This window comes from Lampetra planeri, chromosome 50, assembly GCF_965212315.1.
Source record: "Lampetra planeri chromosome 50, kcLamPlan1.2.h2, whole genome shotgun sequence".
NCBI lineage: Eukaryota > Metazoa > Chordata > Hyperoartia > Petromyzontiformes > Petromyzontidae > Lampetra > Lampetra planeri.
This window is the reverse complement of record NC_136156.1, coordinates 2446828-2462761: the sequence shown is the minus strand read 5'-3', so window position 1 is coordinate 2462761 and position 15934 is coordinate 2446828. Positions and strand designations below refer to the sequence as shown.

Genomic DNA, 15934 nt, shown 5'->3' with positions numbered 1-15934 from the left:
TTGCGGCGGGGCCAGACAAAGTGGGTAGCCCGCTGCGCTACGAACCCAATGACCTGAGGTTTGATTCCCGGCCAAAGCTAATATCAGTGGCTTCGCTCACCATCCTGTATTTTTTTTAAGCCGCTGAAGTATTGTCAAACAACTCCCACAGGCATGAGGAGGCCTTCATCCAGCAGTTGATTGACGAAGGCTGTTCATTACCATCATGTATTATTCTTATTATAATGCCCAGGACCAACCAGAGGTGTTTGCAATCTGATAATGACACGAACACACAATCGTAATATTAACCGGTAGGAACCACCTGGTTCCACCAGCCCACAGGGGATTATTATTGTGTCCGTCCGTCCGCCGTGCATCCAAAAATGGGAGGGGTGGGGCTGGGTGGAGAGGGGAGGGTGGGGAGGGGCTGGGTGGGGAGGGGAGGGTGGGGAGGGGCTGGGTGGGGAGGGGAGGGTGGGGAAGGGCTGGGTGGGGAGGGTGGGGCTGAGAGGGGGGTGGGAGGGGTGGGGAGGGGCTGGTCACCCCGTGGTGCCCTTATAAAACTCAACGTTTAACCTACTCACACCGGTGTGTGCCCGCCCTCACAGTCGGCCATATTTGCGGAATACACCACGCCGCCGTTGACCGAGAAACCCAACGTTCCTACCAGCTCCCTCCGCAGGAATGTGTTATATGACAAGAAAACCCCCACCCCCCTCCCACACCGTGGCAGCTGTCGTCCCGATGTGGCACAGGGTGAACACAGCACCTGGCCTGCAAGTGGGCATTCGGTTACCAGCAGGGGCCAATGGTGCTACGAGGCTTCCCAATTGAGTAATTTGCGAGTACTGTAATTGCTCAGATTTGACAGATTTGGACCACACATGGCCGACCTTTTTTCAAACAGCGCCATGAGATCTTTAACGTCGCCTGTCAAGCAGACGTACGCAGGCGGCATTAACCAGGGCGGCCGTGGGGCTCGAACCGCTCCGCCAATGGGCCATGTCACACTGCCCACAATGACCTGCTTTTGAGAATTGGGACTCGTCGCAGCCACAATCATGAGCAGATGTGATATTATCTTTCAAAACATTGTGTAAGCACAGCAGCATTGCTCTGAGCAACAATGCTCGCAAGAGAGTTTGAAGCGTCTCATCTATACGGTCTCATGACTGTATCGTCTCGTGTATACTGCAACTGTGTTTAACCAATCACAACACCGCAGGTCAAAGCACTTCTCTTTCTGCTTCTTCCCTCGCACTGCTCCACTCTGGAACTCCCTCCTCCTCCATCATCATCATCATCATCGTCTCTTTTCCCAAGCTCTTGAAATAAAAACCAACCTTGCTCTACTCTACGAACGTGCCGACTTATTTATCACCACTTGGATCGTGCCGCTCATTGCCGGCCGCTTGACATTTTTTGTCGCCTTGTGGCCTATGCTCATTATGCTCATTAATCTGTATTTAAAAACAAAACAAAGAAAAAAATGAATGATCGACACATCGATCGTGACGGGGCGGAGAGCACGCAACGGCACATTTTGTGGATCGTACCGAAGCTGTCACAAGACGCCTGCTTGTCAAAACGTCCCACCAAAGCTTAATCTATAAACTATTTAAACATTTTTATATTTTATCAGGTAAGGCCCAACGAGCTATTTAGCAAATTTTTCAGAAGCGACCTGACCACAGATGATAGCAAAACGAAGTGGCTTATCATCGTGTGAAAATTTATAAGCAGCCAAATACTCTAAACGCGTAATGTTGATTTCAAATGTGGAGGGAAAAACTGGAGGACCCGGAGAAAAATCCACACGACCACGGGGTGAGAGGGAGACACGCAAACTCCAAATCTACAGCAGCAGGCGTCAGTGTCGGTATCGAACCCACGACTTTCTGCATACCAGGCGAGTAACCCCACCTCCGGAGCCGGACGGCACGGCGGACTACGAAGAGCGGCCGTGAGCGGGCGGGCGGGAGAGCTGCAACTGCTCAGCCGGTCCAAGCGACACAAAACGTCGAGCGATAAGACGAGCAACGAAACGTGCGAGCGATACGGGTCCCCCCACCATCGGGCGGCGGGCCGTAGCAACTCAATCCTAATAACAACAATTTCGATTTAAAGCTTTCGTGACTGCAGGGATTCATCTTCTTGGTTCTTTCGGTAAAGTCACGTAGAAGGGAAGTAATAAAATAATAAAAAGAAAACATAATTATTTTATTATGTCTTATTTTTATTATTTTATTACTTCCCTTCTACGTGACTTTACCGAAAGAACCAAGAAAACAACAACAATATTCACATCCGCGGGAGCGCGCCCACGCTTTGAAGTCACCAGGCTAACAATTGCGAGGGGGGAGGGGGGTCATGATGTCACGGTGGTCGCCCATTAAGCGTATCGCCTTTCACGTTCTCGGCTCCGGCCGCAAGATGTCCGGAATAAACAGGGCAGGCCATTTGAAACCAATTACAAATCTGTCGTGAACAGAAACACTCCGGGGAGGGGAGGGCGGTGGTGGGGCGGCTATGACCTCACTGTTGCGTTTCACTGAAATGCCCGTGGCTGGGCCAGTAAAAGTGAACACTTCACAGGCATTTTTTTGTTACAACGATAGGTCAGAACTATTTGGCCGAGGGGCGCATCGATGCCGATTTTTTTTGACGGAGTATATGCACAGGCACGCTGCGTTTCATTGGGAGGAGCAGGGGCGCTGCAGTTAGCTTTGAACTCGGTGACCCAAAGTCGATTTGCGGTGACGGTTAACGTATGAGTGGCGAGTGATTTCTCAACCGATCTTGGGCCCCCCAACTCGGAGTGGTAACGTAGGGTCGGACGACCGCCATGAAAAACCTGGCGCGGCGGGAGGGGGGCGAGCGACAGGGCGGGGGCTCATCCAGCAGTGGATTGCTATTGATTTGAACGCGATCATCACTCATCTATAAACGATGCAGTCGTAGATTTTACAAAGTTAAAAGAAGAAGCGGCCATCGAGTGCGATAAACGTGTTTGAAAAGTACAACGTGCGGATCGAGATTCGATGCTTCATCGTATTTTATTTCTCCAGCCGAAAGTCATATGGTGCATTGATGAAAAAAACAAAACAGGAGGAGCTGCCTTTGCAGTGTTACTGTCACTTCATATACATGTTGTTTTCAAACGTTATTTTCGTATTAGGTTTAATTACTTTCCCCCGTTAACATAGTTCCGGCTGCTAGTCATACAATCTCGTAGTGTTCCCTTACAACGTGTCATATTAATCAGGTCAAGCTTCATCTATCCTCACATCAATATATTCACAAATGTAATTATTTACATGTTTGTTTATACTAGTCAGCTGTATGCCTGTGACAGCAGCTACCTAGCAGCAGTGGGCCTTACCTGGTTAAAATAAAATTGTGATTTGCTTATCTTTCTTATACTTTGCACTCCTATCGTGTTTTTGTGCTGTTTGCTGTTTTAACTTTCTGACCCATCACCTGCTGAACATCGGTGAAAAATAACTTCATAGCTGCCCATCGGATTCCTGCAATAAATATTCAGAGAAAGATTTTGAACCGCATTCACCAGCGGAGTGAGGTCAAAGCCAAATAATACCCACGAATCGCACAAAGTGTGGGAAGAAAGGCGCTCATCCAGCAGTGGATGGACCAAGGCTAATGATGATGATGAGTAGCAAAACGAGAAATGAAAAATTGATCACAAGCAGAGGAATACGCGGTCGAAGCGATGATTCAGACACGTAAAGCAACAACAGCAGCTGGGTAAATGATAGCGCAGCAATTCCCAAGCGTCGGGTCGTAGGGAATTTTGGACAAGTGCGCTAACTCCCATCGGCTTATTCACCCAGTCTCTGGAAACTCACGGAGTAACAATCACGTATAAACAAGGGCCTAAAGTTAGCCGCTACTATCGGTGGGTTTATTTTAGTGCTTCTATCCACAGGCTACCGACTCCGATGACACCTGCCGCCGCCGCCACCGCTGCGAAAGAAAAAGAGGCAGACATTCTCAGAAGCTCCGGCTCGTGTCAAACACGATGCGGGCATTTTCAAAAGCCGGACAAGGAAAGTGTTCGTGGCTATTGTGAGACGGACGAATCGGCGGTGCAGGGGTGCAGCGCAACACACGGGTCCTCATAAAACAGTCCGACGATGTCGCTGTTGCCCTCGAGTGAGCTGTAGGACTCTCCATCAGAAGCTGCACGGAGATTCAGCAGTTGCTTAACACGTAGGCTTTCGCGACCAATGTTATTCATAATCAACGTTTTTGGGTTTAGATCGCGTTATTTATAAATGTGTCGTAACCCTCCACCACCCGACACGGCCAATCAGTAAAAATGTGTCACGTTGACAAAAGACAAATAGTTCACTGCTTTAGCCCACCGGTGTGTTGAAGCCACAACATTTACAATTTGAGTAGCACGACGTTTCGCTGGTAATTGCATCCAGCATCATCGGGCAATTCGCCAGAATGGTGAGGCTCTGCTGTGTCTCCCGTTCTTATATAGAGCAGCAGCAGGGTGACGTCATCATTAACTCATTAACTCATCAGCTGCTTTCTCGCTGGAACGTACGGTGACGCCACGAGTCGTAATCTTTGCTATGCCACCGTGCGCCAAGAAATTATTCTGGAAATGAATCGAGGAGCCATCCGGCCAAGTCTGAAGGGCACGAGGAGTCGGATCAGCCTCTGGAACACGGAGCCAGCCAATCGTCATCAGGCTGGCTGCTGCTGCTATACGGCAACAGACTGTGACGCTTCGTGTTCGGCCGTTCGTAGAAACATTCGTCTCGCGACTGCTTCGACGTCACGAGAACCGAGTTTGACACACAACCCCGCAATATGTTTTCTGACCGGGGTTGCGAATCGCAGGGGGGATAAAACAAAATATTGCGAAAAATGTACCCGTTTTCTTTATATACCGCGCACTACCGATGTAGCGCCAACACGTTCAAATTCCATGAATATCTTTCGATTTAAAGCTTTTGTGACTGCAGGGAAGAACAGGTCTGTCGAGAAGACAGAGTCTCTGTCTTCTCGACAGACCAGTTCTTCACCTGAGGACGGCTGCTTGCGTTGTGGCCGAAACATCGTGAGAATTATTTTATTATGTTTTATTTTTATTATTTTATTATTTCCATTCTACGTGACTTTACCGAAAGAACCAAGAAGACGAATCTCTTAATGTCGTCGCGCGCGCGCACACGAACATTGATGTGCAGCAGCGGTCGGATCGGTGATCAGCCCACTGCACTTATGAACCTGGACCGGAATGATTTGCGGATTTAGATAGGGATGTTAATTATTTACTCATGAGCTCGTGATTTAGTGTGTGGATTGAAGACCTCACGTTATTTTTTTTAATAGACCGTGCTGAATAAGCAGCGGAAGACACGGCTTAGCGCGCCGCGCGATGGACCCAGCACCCCAACAAGTTAGATTCCAGGCCAGGGTTCACATCACGTGACACCTGGGCTTGCCTTTCACTAACGTGCACACTGACCAGCATGGGAATATTTGGTAGAAATAACCCCAATGAGGACACGGCATGGGGCGCGGTGGGCTTCATATGGATTTAATAAGGGCTGTTATTATATATAGTTGTATGAACAATGCTGACTTAATGAGCGTTCATACACAAATTAAACATTACCGACGTAAAAAAGGCTCAATTTTCAGACCGGTAATTAGAAGAGGAGACAATTTGTGTGTTGCGGTGTTAGCGCATTACAAATGTACGCTACTAATTAACGTTTGTGCAATGTAAATAAAATAAAATAAAAAACATGTTCCTAAATAACTCTGTAAAAGCAGCTTTAGAAAAAAAAACACTTCAGGAAAGCAACCAAAAAAGGGAGTTTCGATCTTGTAAAGAAATTTCTTGCAGCTGTCCAATGGCATCTGGTACTGATCCTGGCTGTGGTGGCTGCTGCTGCTGCTGCTGCGTGTGTTCCTCTTGTTTTCAGACGCACGTTTGGGTGTAAGGGAGGCCGTCAAAGTAGTTCTGGTTCAAGGGCCATCATTAGTCGCTGACTTCACAATATCTGAATTATGTTAGCACAAGTGGTTGCACTTAAAAAACAACCTTTGTAGACATCTGCCGGCTCCCGTTAAGGGCAGCGGTCCTCGTATTGCGCCGCGAAAAACGCCCCCAATCTCACGTTTGTTGTTGCTCAGAGCCCCGCGGAAAACTGTAAATCGCCGGGCGTCTGCAACGTTTAATTTTAGAGCGGACCGTCATGCGTCGTGCGACGTGGCATAACGCGCGGGCCACCACGCTGACGCCACCACCACAGCACTTGCCCCGACAGTCTGTTAAGGCTACACAGGGAATCTTTGTCTTTGCATGCGACCAGATTTGTATAACTTTATTGACACCGGGCACAAGTTTGGAGTGCATCTTACCTTAAAATACGCATTATAATTGAGTTAATATTGTGTGTCTTAGCGTGCAGATGTGTAGTACTTCGGCTGTTGTGTCTTGGGCTGTCCGGAGTCTATGATGGAATACCTCGAGATTTAAAATTATCTGATGTGTCACAGCAAGTGCCAGGCAGAATATTGCTCACTTATGGATGATGCCCGCCCTCTCTCCTTGAGCCTGGAGAGTCCTTGGATGGGTAAGTACCATGCATGCCAGGCAGTCATAGGATGTGCTATGCTGTTAGTACCAGAAGCCAGTGCAGCCAAATTCAATGTTGTATCGTCCTGTACTGTTTTTCTATGCCACCACTTCACTGCTCCCTACCTTTATCAACCCGCACTGATCAGTGGTGAAGTGCGGTTATATAATCTCACAACCCGCACGGCATGGGGAGGCCCTCATCCAGTAGCAGATGTACAAAAGAGCAGCACACGTATCATGTGACGGTCGAACATCCATGGAGGAAAACAAGACTCTAAAGTTGCAGTCTAGATTTGAAGCTTTCGTGACTGCAAGGAATCATCTTCTTAGGTTTTTTCGGTAAAGTCACGTAGAAAGTAAAATAAAATAAAAAACAAAAATCACGACGTTTCGGAGGCAACACAAGTCTCCGTCATCAGGTGGGACCGTCACAGCCAGATTAGCTGTACCTTGATACAGCTAATCTGGCTGTGACGGTCCCAGACTTGTGTTGCCTCCGAAACGTCGTGATTTTTGTTTTTTATTTTATTTTACTTTCTACGTGACTTTACCGAAAAAACCTAATACCGTGTGTTTGGCTGTAACTTGAAAGTATGTTTATCTTGTTAATGTGCCCTAGAGGGCGGGGCGGGGGGGACAGGACGAAGTGGAGGGAACTCATCGCAGCCTTACGTCCCACAGGGGATGAAGAGGATTCACTAACTAGAGGTGGGGGACAGCATTCTCTCACCCGCTCTACCACCTAGGGCAGGAGTTGGCAAACCTGCGACTTCAGAGCCGCATGCGGTGGCTCTTTAAGGAACCGCTCCGTGACCGTTGTTAATTTCGGGACCGCCAGCGTCTCGTATTCACCGCGCACAATGCGGCTCATGAAACATTGAGTTACTTCTTTTTCTTTGTTACCGATAAAAACAAAAAAACGCCTCTGCTCGTTATTTTGGCTGCCGACCGCCCTTGTCAGTGGCGACGCTCGTCGCGCGGTGAAGCCACGAATACGTGTCTGCACCTACTGGGCGGAGTTGCGCAACGCTGCCGATATTTTCGTTAAAAGTGGTTTAATATTGGCGGTGGTCTCGAGCGGGCGCGACGCTGGTATTTACCGCTTGCTCCTGCGGGGTTCTAAACTACGGTATAACTAAACAAAAAAAAATATTTTGCCAGGTAAGGTCCACTGAGCTACATAGATCTTTTTCAGAAGCGACCTGGCTATCACAAATGATAGCTCAACGAAGTGGCTTATCACGTGCAAATTCATCGCAGCCAAATACTCTGAAGGCATGTTCCTAAATGTGGTGGGGAAAAACCGAAGGAACCGGAGAAAAATCCACGCGACCACAGAGAGAGACACGCAAACTCCAAATGTACAGCAGCAGGCGTCAGGGTCGGGAAGGAACCGACGACCTCCTGCATACCAGGCGAGGTAGTTAACATCTCCTAGCCACCGTGGCGCCTCTACCTGCTTGGTGCTGCCCTTGGTGCCACTCTTGGTGCTGCCACCTTTGCCAGGCGGCCCGCCAGGCTCGGGAGGCCTTTCGCCTCCCTTCTCCCGTTTCTTGCTCTTCTTTGGCTTCGGTTCCGCATCCTCCTCCGCGCGCTCCTCCTGCTCCTCTTCCGAGGCGTCTGTGGGACGAGACCAGGCACGGCGAAGACAGAAACAAATCACGGGCCCGCGTTTATAGGCACATCAAAGCAATTGACACGCTCTCGGGGGTCTCTGGAGTACAGAGGGGGAGGTAATTTATTTCTAAAGGCAGCGCCTAACACATGAGTGTTCATGCTATCAAACCTGAACCAGCTCCGCTGAGACCCTGGGTTCATATTTGAGCTCCTGCCGCACGTGATTAGACGGCGTTGTCAAGTGGAGCGAGTCGATGGTCTGAACTCGGGGCACCCATGAGTGTACAAAATTTCGTTCTCTTCAATTTGGTTTTAGACGAAATTTTAGCGAACAAAAAAAAAACTCTGATGGGAAAGTATTGGTGTGACTGCCACTCGACAGAGGTCTCTTTAGCCGGGCGTGCAGGAGAGCGTGTGGGTGGATAAGAGAGGTCGCTAAGTAGTTCTGTGATGTCTCCTTCTACGGGCTGTTCTCTAGCACACCGGATGATGCGCTGCGCTGTGAGGGCTCTGATTGGACGCTTCTTCGAATGCCATGACGTCAACAGCAACATGGGAATGACAACGGGGGGGGGGGGGGGAGAATGACAAATAAATAAATAAACACATTTAGTGACACACACTAAATGCATTTACTTAGACCCACTGGAGTTCTATCTAACATCTGGTTATTTTGTTTTTTAAACACATACCTGTATAGAGTTTATTACAGATGCCAAAGTAGGGGTGGTCACACAATTCAGGAACAGGCACCCGATAAAAAAAATGCAAAGCTGATGATTATTGTCATGAAAGTATTATAAAACTAAAGATGCGCGAGTGCATACACACTCGGACATGAGCCAGACATGGTGAGATACATATTTGTGATGGCAGTGCCCTAGAAGCAAGAAGGGTGGACAGCCAGAAGGTGGCAGTACAGAAAGTAGATTTGTAAACTAATACCGTGAAGACCTCCAATTATAATATCGTTAAATACATTCCAATCGTACTCTGGGTGTTTTTTCACAGCAAAAACAAATCGGCCAACCATTCCAACGCAGAATCTTCGAGCGATAGTTTTCAATCATCAGCTGGGCGGCGGTGGCTTTTCCCGCACAAACAGATTTCGTTGCAAAACACAGGGCAACCGAATTATCACGTTGCAATGCGGTGCGCAGAGCACAGGATATACGTTCACAGACTTCTACTCCAGCCATTCTCTATCCGCCAAATAAAAAAGGGCTGCAACACGCCGTGCCGGTTGGCGAAGGGGCGGGGGGCCATAAGCGGTTCCGATATCGCTTGCCACTGATGTCAGCTGTCCACAGGGTGCTGAGAGAGGGAGGGAGGAGGGGTGGGGGGTTTGCTACGGGGCTCACGCAAAAGAGGGCCTCACAAACGACGGACCTGTTTTTTTTTGTTTGTCGCTAATCAACGAGGGGGTTACAGGTTGCATTCTCTCCCTGGGCCTCCGGGAATCTACGGCCGGCCCTGTTAGCCGTTGCCGGGAATCGAATCTGGGTCGTCGAGTTCACGGCGCAGCGCACTAACCACTCTGCCACCGCTCCATTCCATGCCTCCACTTTGCCGAGAAGGCGAAGCATCGCTGCGAATCCATAAATTCACCAGCAGGCCGGGCTTGTCAAGCGCGCACCTCATCAACACTCAGCTGTTCCATTAGCGAAATGCAGGGTCGCGGTTCGGCACTCGCTTACAAACCTGAGCGTGCATTTAAACGTGGACGCGATTAGACAATTAGCTTCGTGGGATTACTTTAAATGGCAACGATGCTTAACCCGTACGGCGGACGTGCTAGGATCATCCCTCGTTCATCGGGCGGCGCCTCCCCCACAGGTCACCACGCTCGCAGCGGCAAGCGAGTTTATTTGCCTGACACTAGAAAGGTTACTCCGGAGAATTTTTTTTTTTTAAGCTTCGTACTTTGCCACGGGCAACATCTGTGGCAACGCGAGCAGCGCCGAGGCCACCGAGTGAGACCACGACAACAGAATGCGACTTGGTGCCCGTTTTGGCACAAAGCGATTGGGATAAGAGCCCTGCCAGAGATCCCCCCCCGGGAGATGGGAACTATTGCCATATTTATCCACCGCTCACACGGCATTGTGGGTAAGGACGGCTGGTGTGTTGTGATGGGATGGGGGCCCTGGGGACCGACGCCTGTGCCAGGAAGGGGAGGGGTGGGTGGAGAGGGCGAACCCAACACCTGTTGGGTCGTGAGCTCTGGGCCGGCCAGGCAAACCGTACACAACGGGCTACCCGAACGTCTGTTTGACTGCATCTCTTTAAACGGCAGACAGGACGACTTCACGAACGCGCTCGAATTCCGTGGTGCGCACACAACAGGGAACAGCCGACGTAACGAGAAGCCATTTGAGCATGTAATTCATCAAACGCGCTAACGACGGAAGCCACCGTGCGTGCGCGCACCCGCCCCTGGCCAGAACCAACGCGAGGGCACGCAGCACAAGTGTCCTATTCACAAACAAGAAAATGACGACTCTTGTGCGGCGCACAAGATGTCATCCGCCGTGCAGAGCCTTCGGAGCACAGAGATGTCATTCTTCGCCGGGATCGAGACTCAAGTTGCCGCGTCCAAAGTGGCCGAGCACGGCGGCGGATCGCAACGCCGAGCAGCGGTGCCCCCTGCGCATTCCTTTAATCGTTTTCCCAGCAGACCGCTCGGTTCGACGAACACCCCGGCGACCTCCAAAAATCCGTCCTCCTCCAAAACCCCCTTTCTCTCGAGCCAGACGCGTAGCGGCACGAGCCGGCTATATATAGCAAGCTTTTCTCACTGCCTGTCACTCGCCGAAGGGTCCGCACGTGTACGCGGGCGGGCGGGCAAAACGGGAGGGCAAGGGAGCGAGCGAGGGAGCGAGCGTACTTGAGGCTGCGTCGTCGCACGCGCGCGCCAGTCCACGGAGCGCTCGTATTTAAATTCCGTCTGCGGCACAAGAGGCTGCCAAGGCTCTGACACACTCCCGTGGCTGCCGCGCTGAATCCACAATCGCTCTCCGCGTCTCTCTCCGTCCGTGCTGAGGCCAGCGAAAAAAGAAAAAGCTCGCACAAGCGTCCGAGAGCCGCCTCCTGCGAGCCAAACGGCTTTCGTTCCGTCCGGGGGACGGCCCTCTCCTCCGATTAGTCCACCGGGAAGCGGCGGGCGGTGGACAGACAGGGGAGTCGTCGTGGACGCGATTCTTCTTGAAGCGGAAGAAGAAAAAAACAACGGACTCGCCGTCCCTGCCGTTAATTTGCACCGAAGCAAAGCGTAAACATTTGGCCCTCCCGATAAACATTTAACGTCTCCTGGCGCCGAACCAAAATGTGTTTTTGATCTACTTCAGCTGCAGAGCCTCTCACTTGATTCCTGGCTCCCGAGGCGACAAGGAGTACAAGCGGCAGGGACAGGAGCGACAGCACGGGAGACGAGATTTGTGCGATTGCTTTTTTTTTTACAAGCGGTCTTTTGCCCTTAGAGGGAGTTTGGCAACAAAATCGTTAGAACTGTGTCTAGAAACAAGGACGTCTTCTCCCGCCAAGGCCAAGAATAAACAAAAAAAAACGCTTCTCCAAAAACAAGCCTCAAAGGACAAGCGTGGTGGACACACCGGGGCGGATCAATGTCGCGGACTTAAATGATCGGCGGAGTCGAGCGCCGCGAGCAGACGCGCGTGGAGGCAGCGTGGACTCACAGGTGAGTGGCCGGTGGGGCGAGCGCGACGTCTTCATGTCGGCGCGACTCGGGTGGGCGACGAGACGCCGACCAAGGCCGCCGGCGGTCGCCGCTGTGGCGGCCGTGAGCGGTGAGACTCGGGGCCAATCCGATGAGCCGGCCTGCACCGCTTGAAGGTCAAACTACGCTCGGCATTTGTGCACTTCGGCGCAACTGCGCACGACGCTACGCTTCCACTTTGTGTGCATCCCAGCACGCGTTTATTTTTAGTTTACGCGCGCATCTTAAACGGTGCGTAGCTCTGGCCAAGGGAATTTTTAGTCGACCGTGTTGAAAGCGTTCACGAAACTTCTGACAACAGCTACGTTCCACCGAATGCACAACAGCGTGACAACGGAGTGCGACGCCGGCAGAGGGCAGTGCAGCAGAATCGATTGTTGTACTGTACCATGCTGTTACGTCTATGCTCCCTGCCTTCACCGGCCCGCACTGGTGAGCGTGGTGCAGTCGGCCAAAATAACCCCCACAATCCGCATGGTGTCGGGAGGGCCGTCGTTCAGCAGTGATTGGACAAAAGGGCTTTAACTCGTGCACGTAAATAATAACAAAAACAAGAACGACGACAACAACAACAACACTTATTGGGGAATTGTGGGTTCACGGATTGCCAATATTCCACTCGCACGGGAACGCGTGCGATTTGAAATATTTGGGGAATGCCCCGGCGAGTCATTCACCACCCGGCAACGCTCCGGCCCCTATTTTGGGTGGGTTGTGGCAACCCGACACTGGGCACGAACACGCGGCCGACTTTAAATCTTCGAGGAGGAGGCTACGTGCCAGGCTCCGTAGCACCCACACCCCCCCCTCACCCCCTTGTGAGGGTAATAACACCTGAAGGAGAGACGGGCTGGTTGGTGGTGGTGGTGGTGGTGAGAGTGGCAGTTAGGAGCAGCAGCAGCAGCAGCAGGAGAAGGGATGAAGTGGAGAGAATGAGAAGCCTCGACCATTGCATCTGAGCAGCCGGACGACATTAATTACGGCGACTGACGGCGTGAGTTTTGTACACAAAAGGGAGGCTGGCTTTAAGGGCCTTGTAAATGCCGGCCACCGTGTGTCAATATTGGCCGGGCTCAATGTTGACCGCATTCAATCTTGTTGTCGAAGGCTTTGCGTGCCCAAACGTTCTCAGACCTCTTCGGCCGTTTCCTTCCTTTGCACTCAAGGTCATTAAAATAAAAGCCCTGGGGGGATATTTGCTGTTGTTGTTTGTTGTTTTGATTGCGAGCACGCGATAAAGACGTGGAGAGTGACCGGGCTTTTGACGGCCGCCGCTTTTATCCCAACCTTGTGCTTAGAGGGTCTCGCTCAAATTAAAATGTTTGCTTTGAGAAAGAGAGACAACTCCAACAAAAACGAAAGAAAGCTGCCACTTTATAGTTCAAATTCCTCAGGATGAGTCAACACACGTGACCGTGCTCGCTGGGTTGTAAGGGGCACGGGGCGTTGATGCTCACCGAGAACGAGTACACGCAACTAGGCCAAGCACGTGGGCCAACTCTAAACTTTCTGCTTAAATCAAGACTGAATCATTCTTTCCATCGTCCTCATTGTAAACACAGTTAACACATGACGAATTGCAGTGGTCTACGAAACGTAATGGGCACAAGTGTGTATCGGTCAGCAGGATGGACTTGCAGTTCACCGGTTGTCCGGTTCAGTTAAATCTCCCGGCGCGGCAGTTGATGCGACGGTCAATGGGTACAACCGACGAGTCGATCGGCACGTCGCGTGTGCTGGGGTAAAGTGTGGATATTCCCAGCTACTCCAGACCGCTCAACGTGCTGTCTAGAACGACCTCGAGGCCCTTTCGCCACCAGTGGCGTGAGCGGCACCTTACAGACCGCCGCAGCTTTTACGATATTTCGATTGCGGCGAACCACGACATCCGCGTTTGTTAAATGTCCGCGCGAAGCGCGGCACTTGGAGTGCGGGCGCGCACGTGAACTTTCGTCAGCGAGCATCTCCGCAGAGAGCGATGGCCGTGGGTTTAACGAGTGTTCGAGGAGGAGAGGGGGTGGTGGGAGGCGGGGGGGAACGAGGGGGGGGGTCGAGGTTTATGCGGAGAGACGCACCCCCTGGGGTGCCGTCGACGCTGCCAACGATAGCGAGCGCTTGACATTCTCAGCTTAATTGCAGAGCCATCAGCCCTTGCGTGGCGGGGAGATTTCAGAGCCACCGATGCTCAGGGTGAAATTCCAGCCGGCGAGACCGAAACCACCCCGGGCCCTGGCGAAGCACGAGCCGCGTCACGGGCGGCACAGCGACACCATCTCCGGTGCGGCGGCGTGACGATGAGTGCGGGCCAAAGTAAAATCTGGGCAATCCGTCACACGTAAATGTCGCCATCGCCAGCGTGGCACGCTTTTTATTTTCGCAAACAACGGAGGCCATTGCTTTTTTTTTCACCCCTGGCACGATCCCCGCTCGCGAGGGGGTCTGCCTGCTCTGCTCCTCTCTCTCTCTGCTCATTCCTGCCCTGGGCCATCTTCACATCCACTTCGTATACCTTCACATTCCCGCATGCGTCATCGCTTAGAACCACTTCTCTCTCTCTGTCGGCCTGCCTCTCTAACTCCGCCCTGGTGCTTCCACGCTCATCATCACCGTTCTTCTCACGACGTGGCTTTCCTCTCTTCTCACGACGCGTCCTACCCAGACACCTGTGCCAACTTTCTCTCATATTGTCTGAGTTGGGAACCACTATCCCTGAACCCTAACCGACTGTCCTCCTAGCTATCTAAGTTGAATTTCTCTAATCTGGTCTGAGTTGGGTACCACTATCCCCGAACCCGAACCGACTGCCCTCCTAGCCACCCGAGTTGACTTTCTCTCATCTTGTCCGAGATGGGAGATAGGTACCACTATCGCCAAACCCAAACCGACATGTCCCCCCTGGCCATCTAAATTGATTTGCTTTCAGCGTGTCTGGAGAGGGCCCCACCACTCTCGCCCTCGTCCTCAGCTCTTCATTTCCGACGCGGTCCGGTGTTTGCGATCGCTGCGACCCACCTCGTCGTCGACGCTAGATCGGTGCACGGCATCAGCTCCTCCCTGGTTTTCGTACCCCGCACACTCGGTGCGCGTCCGAGTGTGCGGGCCTCCGGCTTGGGCCGCGTGCAGAAACCCTTCTCGAGTGTTCTCCACCAACGACCGCGGGCATCGTCAGGCGTTGAAGTGAAGATGCCCAACACACGGCCCAACTCGGAAGACCGCACTCGGATTACGAGTGCCTACGATAACCTGCGCGCTACATTCAGACGCGTACGTCGAACCTGGCCTCATCACCGTCTTGTTATCACCATCACTGATGGCTCAGCCATGAGGCTTCGTGGCTGTGGGTTTCGCAGGCATAACTTTGTCTGGAATATGTATGCTGAACTTCTTTCGCACCGTACGTAGCTAACAGTGACAATCAGAGGTGTGGGGGAAGGACAACAAACGAAGCAGTTCTAAAGAAATGAGTTTTCAATCTAGATGTAAAAGTGCATAGCGCCAGTGGCATCCTAATATCAGAAGGAAGAGCGTTCCAGACGGCCGCAGAAGCGCATCTGAAAGCGCCGCGCGATGGCTCAGCCAAAAGCCGCCGCCGCCGCTGCGAGGTTGACCGCGGTTCGCGCGACGACGGTTTGTGTTCCCTGACGAGACCAGGCGAGGTGATGCGGTTCATCTGGCGGCAAGCACTTTGGGTGCAACGAGCACGGCCTCATAAATATCTCCCTGAGCGCACGCGACGAAGAACACTCGCACGTCACTGGCACCGGTCCCTTCCCCTTGCGTAACTTTCCTTGGTTCGCCCTTAAGCGTTGGGCGACTTGGGCACGTAGTTCGATGGCCACCAAGGGCGCCCCGGTAGCTTCGTGCAACCCTGCCAAGCGACCCATTATAATTTCGCACTGCCCTGCGCCCGACGAGAAGCCAATGCGATGTACCGTTACCGCGAGGCATTTGCCCGTGTGTGTGTCTGCTAA

At 51.9% G+C, this 15934-nt stretch overlaps 2 protein-coding genes across 3 annotated transcripts in view; one reads left to right on the top strand and one right to left on the bottom strand.

Annotated features, from left to right (window-relative positions):
- The window catches only part of CMSS1 (cms1 ribosomal small subunit homolog), a 170815-nt gene that overhangs the window by 24859 nt on the left and 130022 nt on the right, over window positions 1-15934 (bottom strand). Inside the window, exons 1-2 of one of the 2 annotated variants that reach the window (XM_078616227.1) lie at window positions 11923-12251; window positions 8067-8230 (exon numbers count right to left, since the gene is read on the bottom strand). In XM_078616227.1, coding sequence (XP_078472353.1) covers window positions 8067-8230; window positions 11923-11959 — 201 coding nt within the window. In that variant the 5' untranslated portion in view covers window positions 11960-12251. Of the gene's footprint in view, window positions 1-8066; window positions 8231-11922; window positions 12252-15934 lie in introns of those variants that run through there. The other variant, XM_078616226.1, reaches the window with a different exon arrangement.
- LOC144734155 (filamin-A-interacting protein 1-like) overlaps window positions 11040-15934 on the top strand; it is a 130549-nt gene continuing 125654 nt past the window's right edge. The window contains exon 1 of the mRNA XM_078616218.1: window positions 11040-11924. The gene's annotated coding sequence lies outside the window, so the exon portion shown is untranslated. The remainder of the gene's footprint in view (window positions 11925-15934) is intronic.